Here is a 9,199-nt window from a genome sequence, read left to right on the forward strand (position 1 = left end):
GAAAGAGAATACAAGCAAGAGCCATAAATTATTTCCATAATTTTCATAATAACATCCTGTTCTCAGTAGAAAAAATTAAACAACACGGAGAGACAAAAACTAGAGACAGTAGAAACAGATCCAGACACATAACTTTAAAAGAAATAAACTTAAAATATTTGTGGAGATTAAAGATAAGATTGAGAACTTTGGCATAATATTTCTTGAAACTATAAGAAAATCTAAGTGAAAGTTCTAGCAAATTCAGTGGCTGAAACTAAGATTTTAATGGCTGAAACTAAGATTTTAATGGATAAGTTTGAAGGAGATTAGGCAGTATTGAGGAGTATACTAATGAATTATAAGGTAGGTAAGAAGAAAATTTATTCAGTAAGGCACAGACAGAATAAAGAAAAAAACAAGAGAGTATGTAATACATAATGTATAGAATGAGAAGGATAAGGTACATGTATGTGGAGCTACAGAGAAGAGAGAGAGAATGAGGTAGTATATGAAAAAATATGGCAATGAGTAAGATAATGGATAAAAATGTTCCAAACTGAAAAAGTGTATCAACTACAAATGCTAGAAGTCCTATAAATAAATCCCAAGTATGATAAATAAAAAGAAAGTCACTCTTTGTCACATCATAATAAAGTTACTAGAAATCAAAAGAGAAAATATTAAAAGCAGTGAGAGAGGATAAAAAGTACAAATTAACTCCAAAGAAGTACAATTAGATTAATAACTGACTTCTCAAGAGAAGCATTAGACTAACAAGAAGATAGAAGACACTGAGGTAATATCTTCAAAGTACTGAATAAAAAAATAACCTACCCATTAGGATTCTGTGTCCAGTAAAACATCATTTAAGAAAGAGGGTGAGGGACATTTAAGAAAGAGGGTGATTCAGTGGATTAAGCATCTGCCTTTGGCTTGGGTCATGACCCCAGGGTCCTGCTCAGCAGGGAGCCTGCTTCTCCCTCTGCCTGCCCCCCCCCCCGCTTGTGTGCTCACTCTCTCTCTCTCTCTGACAAATAAGTAAATAAAATCTTTTTTAAAAAAAGAATGAAGGTGAAAAAAATATATCACTAGCACTAAATGAAAAATTAAAGGGAGATCTAGGAGAAAGAAAATGCTCACAGGTGGAATTTCTTATTTTCTTCTGTACTATCTTCTGATTCACTAATATCTCTTCAGCTTTGTCATATTTGTGTTAAACTCATCCACTGAAATCTTAGCTGTTGAACTTTTCAATTCTAGATGTAGAAAAAATTGAGCAAAAGAAAGTCAAATATGTAGGTAAATTTAAATTACCTTTGACCATGTGGTAGTAGTGGCAGCAGTAGTAGTAATGATGTCATATATAATAATTCTGTATTGAGTACATGTAATTAAATACATGAAAACACTAAGGAGGATGATCTAAAGGTACACTGTGAATCACTTAACTTTAATGGAAATTCTCAAAGGGATCACTCAGTAACCATTTTTAGGTAATGAGTCCAAAGTAAGCTTCAGGCTGAACTTTCCAGCAATCAGGACAGACCCACAATGTCCCCTGGGCTCTCAGGTCATCATAATTTGCCATCTCATTGGCCACCTTAACCCACAATAACTTCTGAAGGGCTAGACCTGAGCCTCCTTTGTCAGGATGGTGCTCTTAGCAATATATTAGCAGTCATACAGAGGGATATATGCAGAAATGATGGTGTAATTATGCTAGGAGAAATATGAAAGAAATTGCTTTATTACTTGTTAGGAATTTGAAGTTTTCAAGTTTTCCTTTGTCACTTTCTGGAGTCATTAAGGGATAAGTTTAAAAATGCTGTCAAAGTTTAGAAGAGTTTCCTGAAGTCTTCATTTGCAGAGACTTTTGAGGACAGAGCTTACATATTTCTCTTTATGCACAAAAAGTCTTTTAAATAGATAATGCAATGCCAGTTCATGTGACTGGACAGTTGTGGCACATTTTCTCTCTTGTACACTTCTCCTGAGATCTGTGGCATATGTACCAACTCAGAAAAACAGGATGTATTCTGCACCAGGAAAACCCAGAAATATGGTAATATTTTTCTTGTGTTCTCTGATGGGTTTCTCTGTTCCTGTGCTCCCTGTGTAGAATCCTTTCTGCCTCAATTCCTGCCACTTGTTATTTCCTCATCAGGCACTTCCTTTTTCTTTAACTTCTCTCATCTCATCTCTGTTTCCCTGGGCTGGACGTCATGGTCTCCCTGTTTCTCTCTGACATGGCATTCATTTCTGTGACCTGAAATGTTTTGGTCTGCTCCTCAAAATCACCTCTCTTCCTCCTTTTGGGAAAATTAAACACTTGCATTGGGCATGAAGAAAAGAGAATCTAATGATTCTTTAGCATTCAAGATTCTTAAGTCATTACACGTTTTCAAGTAATTATTTTTAGCATTCATTTTACGTATGAGACAACTGAGACAAGATCTTTTTTATATCTTGTTATATTCATTGTTTCTGGTGCTAAAACACTACGTTATACCAGAAAACTGGAAGTTCAGGGAGACTAATACCTGAGAGCTGTCTGTAAAAGGCGAGATGGGGATAGGACATCAATGATACACTTTGAGTACTCTGTGACTCACAAATAACCAACCCTCTTCAAATACTCCAAATGCACAGGGTCCAGAAACTAATTACATCTTTAATTATAGGTATTCTCTACAATTATGTACCCTGAGATATGTGGAAGTTCAGGGCATGGAACACTACATTGAGGCAAACCTTTCCAGTTGGCAAAATTTTTCAGTACCCTTTATACATCTGCTTTCATGCAAGCCCCAAGTGTCCAAATTCCTTACTGGTTCCTAATCAGATCTGTTCCCTGTAAGTAGTAAAGCCCTAGACTATTCTTCTGAGTTTCATTCATTTACTTACTCATTCACTCATTCATGTATTCATCTTTATTTTTAAATAATACTTCTTGAGCAATTCCTTTGGGCCAGTTATAGTGCTAGGTACTCTTGTGTGTCTCATCTTAAAAGAAACTCTTCTTAGGCAGCTTTTCTTTGGAAATTACCTAGTCAGCTAACTCCGCCTAATTGTGATAATAAATGAAAAATAGTGGTAATGTTTTCAGAGCTGTTTCCATTCTAAATTTGGACTCACAGGCTGAATAACCAAAGCATTGAGAATAATGAAATTGCAGCACCAGGTAAAAATATAAGTGATTTTATTTACTTATGTGACCACTAAAATAACTCTAATATAGTAAGTCTATACCTTTGAGGAAGTATGACCCCTGATAGAGTACAATTTCCAGGTTTGTCTTTCATGAAAATGTCCTTTGGTCTCTATTTCTAAGAGAGAAAATTTCCCCAAAGTTTAAGGAATTTCTAGTGCTAGTAAGTGGGGCCCCATTTGGAGATGAGCAACCTTTTTTTTTTGCTGCCCTCCAAAATTATAATGGGTGGTTCTCTGTCTGCATTTCATGGTTTGATTCCTTGCTTTTCTAGCATCTTCTGCCAATGGTGTAATATTCTCAGGATAAATCCAGGTTGCTATAGCTAGAGCTACAGTGGTGAACAATAGAAAAAAAGTATTAGCATGGAAAATGCAATCCCTACATGACTTGAAGTATTTAGGTTTTTAGAAATAATACACACAATTTAGCCTTCTATTTCATCTTTTAGAAATCAAGGGAGAGGTCTATATCCAACAGAAATTTTCAAACGCTACCTTAACAGCAAATTCTCACACTGATATTCAAACTTGTCTTCTGGATCACTGAATTTGAAGTTTTTCTTTAATTCTGTGCTAGTTATTGTTCAGCTAGGTGAGAAGGAGAGGTAATGTGGACTTGCTTACTAAGAATAGCTTTAATTCTGGGTGTTGTTTGGATAAATAATGGGAGAGAAATCATAAGTCCTTTGAGAAATTGAATGTGCCCATCTTGCAGTATGAATGGAAGAGATAGAGGAGGACGTGAAGGGACAAGATGGTATAGTCAGTGGTGTTGAGTTATTTTGAGTCTATGGTTATATGGGTTGTCAGCACAAAGTAGGGAAAAAAAGGCTAAGCTTTGGAAAGTTAGTAGATAGTCTATATTTGCAAATGGCATAAGGGCACAGACAAGAGCTGAATCTGAATAGACGACACAAACTGGAGATAGAGATCATGACCAGTGTATGTTCCCATATTGGTCAACAGTTTCTCTTGATGAGTTATATAGCATCTGGGATATCTCTATGCTGCCTTCTTTCTAACTCATCCCCTTTCTCCTCACTCTGCAAATGTCCAGCCACCACTCCTCTTCAGATTGCATTAATGACCCCATTTAAATATTTATTGAAAAAATAAAAGCCATTACGTGGGAACTGCTTCCTTCCCAACATCACATCTATGCATGTTTGATGGATGAAGTAAACTTGCTCCCAACTAATGGCATGCTCTGCTTCTGCTCTGCAGCCCAGCTGTCTCACAGGTACTATTTCTGCAATTTTCTCGTATTTCTCCTGCAATTTCTCCCTCTCTACTGGATTATTATCAAGAGTTTACAAAACATCCTCCAGTTGCTTTAATAATAAAACAACAACAACAAAATAAATTCTAAGACATTAAAGAAAGAACAATAAAAGTGGACAGGAAGTTGATCTAGGGTTGGAATCCTATAGAAAAGATTATTGCAGATTTTAGGAAATCTAGAGACTTAGGGAAGTTTATAATTTCAGAACATGAATTTTTGAGTAGGCATGAAACTTTGTGAATAGAGAAGAATGTTGAAACCCTTGAATATTTGTTAGACATAAGAAGAGGCTTTATCTGATTTATTTCTTATAGTCCAAAGAAGATATTGAAGGCAATGAGAAACCACAGTGTTGTTTCGGAGTTCATCCTCCTTGGGCTGTCTGCTGACCCCCAGATCCAGGTTCTGCTCTTTGTGCTGTTCCTTGTTATTTACCTCCTGACCCTGATGGGGAACCTGATGCTCCTGCTGGTGATCAGGGCTGATTCACACCTCCACACCCCCATGTACTTCTTCCTGGGACAGTTGTCCTTCCTGGATCTCTGCCACTCCTCTGTCACTGTGCCCAAGCTGTTGGAGAACCTTCTGTCTGAGAAGAAAACCATCTCAGTAAAGGGCTGCCTGGCTCAGGTCTTCTTTGTGTTTGCCACTGGGGGCACTGAATCCTGCCTGCTTACTGTCATGGCCTATGACCGCTATGTTGCCATCAGCTCCCCTCTGCTCTATGGCCAGATGATAAACAGACAGCTGTGTATGGGGCTGGTGTGGGGCTCATGGAGCTTGGCTTTTCTGGATGCTCTTATCAATATCCTTGTAGCTCTCAATTTAGACTTCTGTGAGGCTCCGAATATACACCACTTCAGCTGTGAGCTGCCGTCTCTCTACCCTTTGTCTTGCTCTGATGTGTCTGCAAGTTTTACTGCCCTGCTCTGCTCCAGCCTCCTGCATTTCTTTGGAAATTTCCTCCTGATATTTTTCTCCTATGTTCGCATTTTATCCACCATCCTGAGAATTAGCTCCACCACAGGCAGAAGCAAGGCCTTCTCCACCTGCTCCTCCCACCTCACTGCAGTGATCTTCTTTTATGGCTCAGGGTTACTCCGCTATCTCATGCCAAATTCAGGATCCACTCAAGAGTTAATCTTCTCCTTGCAGTATAGCGTGGTCACTCCTATGCTGAATCCTCTCATCTACAGCCTGAAGAACAAAGAGGTGAAGGCAGCTGTGAGAAGAATTTTGAGAAAATGTGTCTAGTGTTACAAGTAATAGATTACAAAATCAGAATGATGAGGGGAGAAACTAAATAGAACTGCAGTAAGTAGCGCCTGAATATTAAGGAGAATTTTCTGATATCAGGATCTGCAACATACCTTACATCTTTTCTTTAAAATGGTTAAGAAAAGGTGGAGCTATTTCCCTGGTATGATAGTTCTGTCCTAGTCAGAGGAAAATGGATGGATGAACCTCTTGTCTTACAATTTTTCTTATAAAAATATTTAATTTATAACAGACAGTATGGTAGACTTTGTTATTGCTTGCTTATGTTATCTTTACTATTCTTCCAGTAACTAAATTCCATGTGTTCAGTATAGTTCCAGAGAGACTGTTAATCATGGTGTCCCCAAATCCTCTTTCCTCCCCCACTCATTATTCACTCATTCTTCCTGGCACAGTGGCTGGTATAGGAATGAGCATATGGTCAGTGCCAGACCTTCCACTCCCTTAGGAATTTTAATCTTCAGAATAGATTCAGAGAGGCAGAGGTAAGTCTTTCTGTTTGCAGCATTCTGATAGCCTATCCCAGTGCCCCTGCTGATACGATCACTACTGTTATCATAGATTCTGTACTTTCAAGGCAGATTGATAAACATGAATTAAACCTATATCTTTTTTTTTTAAGATTTTATTTATTTATTTGGGAGACAGAGTGAGTGAGAGAGAGAGCAAGAATGAAAGAGAGAGAGAGCACAAGCCAGGGAAGAGGCAAAGGAAGAGGGAGAACCCTCTGGTTCCAACCATGTTGTCCCAAATGGCATGATCTCATCCTTTTTATGGCTGTGTAACATTCCTCTCTCTATATAACTATATACATATATATATATATATTGGAATACACAAACACACCATATCTTCTTTATCCATTCGTCTATTAATGGACACTTAGGTTGCTTCCATATCTTGACTATTATAAATAATGTTGCAGTAAACATAGGGGTACATGTCTTTTTTAAATTCAATTAGCCAACATATAATACATGATTTGTTTTTGATATAATGTTCAACGATTCGTTAGTTGCATATAACACCCAGTGCTCATCACATCATGTGCTCTCCTTAATGCCCATCACCCAGTTACCCTATCCCCTCACCAACCTCCCTTTCTGCAACCTTCAGTTTGTTTTCCAGAGTTAAGAATCTCATATGGTTTATCTCCCTCTCTGATTTCTTCCCGTTCAGTTTTCCCTCCCTTCCCCTATTGTCCTCTGCACTATTCCTTATGTTCCACATATGAGTGAAACCATATGATAATTGTCTTTCTCTGATTGACTTATTTCGCTTAGCATAATACCTTCCAATTCCATCCATGTCGATGTAAATGGTAGATTTATATATCTTTTTGAACTAGTGTTTTCATTTTCTTTTAGATACCCAGTAGTGGAATTATTGGATAATATGGTATTTCTATTTTTAATTTTTTTTCCTGTTTTCAACAGTGGCTGTACCAGTTTATATTCCTACCAACAGTGCACAAAGGTTCCTTTTTCTCCACATCCTTGCCAGCACTTGTTATTTACTGTGTTTTTATTTTAGCCATTCTGACAGATGTAAGGTGGTTATCTCGTTGTGGTTTTGATTTGCATTTCCCTGATAATTAGTGATTTTGAGCATCTTTTCATGTGTATGTTGCCATCTGTATGTCTTCTTTAGAAAAATGTCCTCTGCCCATTTTTTAATCAGTTTGCTCTTTTGGTGCTGAGTTGTATATGTATTTCATTTTTTTTTTAAAGATTTTATTTATTTATTTGACAGAGAGAGACAGCGAGGGAGGGAACACAAGCAGAGGGGTTGGGAGAGGGAGAAGCAGGCTTCCCGCCGAGCAGGATCCTTCCCGCTCGATCCCAGGACCCTGGGATTATGACCTGAGCTGAAGGCAGACGCTTAACGACTGAGCCACCCAGGCGCCCTATGTATTTCATTTTTAAAGTTAATTCAGTGGCCAGAACCTCTTGTACAAACATCTTTTTATTGGGATCAGTAAGAAAGCTTGTGTTTCAACCTTAAGAATGATGTTTGTTTTGTTTTTGATCAATACCTTTAACTTAAGAATTCTCTTCTAATTATTATATTTTGCTAAGAATTGGTGTAAAATTTTATCAAATGCTTTTTCTGTTTCCATTGAGGACCAGGATTCTTTTCTTGCATTTAATAATATATAGTGTCTGTCACATAAGGCATGCAATAAATACATATTGAATAAAAAATAAATTCATTGAAAGAATCATATGGTTTTATTTTTTATTTTTTAAGTTTTTATTTAAATTCCAGTTAATTAACATACAGTGTAATATTAGTTTCAGGTGTAAAATTTAGTGATTCAGCACTTACAAACAACACTCATTGCTCCTCACAACAAGTGCATTCCTTAATCCCCATCAACTATTTCATCCATCTCCCCACCCTCACCCCTCTGGTAACCATTAATTTGTTCTCTGTAGTTGTTTAGGAGTCTGTTTCTTGGTTGGCCTCTCTCTCTCTTTTTTTTTCTTTTCCCTTTGCTCATTTGTTTTGTTTCTTAAATTCCACAGATGAGTGAAATCATATGGTATTTGTCTTTCTCCGGCTGACTTATTTTGCTTAGCATTATACTCTCTAGCTCCATCTGTGTTGTTGCAAATGGCAAGATTTCATTTTTATGGCTGAATAATATTCCATTCTATATATATATCACATCTTCTTTATCCATTCATCTGTCGATGGACACTTGGTCTGCTTCCATAGTTTGGCTATTGTAAATAATGCTGCAATAAATATAGCGATGCATGTATCCCTTTGAATTAGGGTTTTTGTGTTTTTTTGGGTAAATGCCCAGTAGTGTGATTACTGGATTGTAGGGGATGTCCACTCTTACCACTTATATTCAACATAACACTGGAAGTCCTAGCCACAGCAATCAGGCAACAAAAAGAAAAAAGAAGGCATCCAAATTGGCAAGGAAGAAGTTAAACTTTTACTATTTGCAGGTGACATGGTACTCTATATAGAAAATCCAAAAGACTCTACCAAAAAATTGCTAGAACTGATACAGAAATTCAGTGAAGTTGCAGGATACAAAATCAACATACAGAAATCTGTTGCACTTCTGTATACCAATAATGAAGCAGCAGAAAGAGAAATCAAGGAATCAATCTCATTTACCATTGCACCAAAACCCATAAGATACCTAGGAATAAATCTAACCAAAGAGGTAAAAGATCTGACTCTGAAAACTATAAAACACTGATGAGGGAAATTGAAGATGACACAAAGAAATGGAAGAACATTCCATGCTCATGGATTGGAAGAACAAATATTGTTAAAATGTCTATACTACCCAAAGTAATCTACACATTTAATGCAATCCCTATCAAAATATCACCAGCAGTTTTCACAGAGCTAGAACAAACAATCCTAAATTATATATATATATATATATTTAATACTAAATTGTATCAGTAGGGTTTCTGG

The 9,199-nt window shown here is 37.0% G+C and overlaps 1 protein-coding gene across 1 annotated transcript; it reads left to right on the top strand.

Annotated features, from left to right (window-relative positions):
- The first annotated feature begins 4,810 nt into the window (after positions 1-4,810).
- LOC123839100 (olfactory receptor 8S1-like) lies at positions 4,811-5,728 on the top strand. Its single transcript, XM_045868484.1, has one exon. It carries the CDS (start codon positions 4,811-4,813, stop codon positions 5,726-5,728), a length of 918 nt encoding a protein of 305 aa, XP_045724440.1.
- Positions 5,729-9,199: the final 3,471 nt, after the last annotated feature.

This window comes from Mirounga angustirostris, unplaced genomic scaffold, assembly GCF_029215605.1.
Source record: "Mirounga angustirostris isolate CCGP_5_RB_7025 unplaced genomic scaffold, mMirAng1.0.hap1 SCAF_5, whole genome shotgun sequence".
NCBI lineage: Eukaryota > Metazoa > Chordata > Mammalia > Carnivora > Phocidae > Mirounga > Mirounga angustirostris.

Excerpts from the sequence above, each read along its gene's own strand:
- LOC123839100 (XM_045868484.1), top strand. The coding sequence starts at position 4,811 with ATGAGAAACCACAGTGTTGTTTCGGAGTTCATCCTCCTTGGGCTGTCT.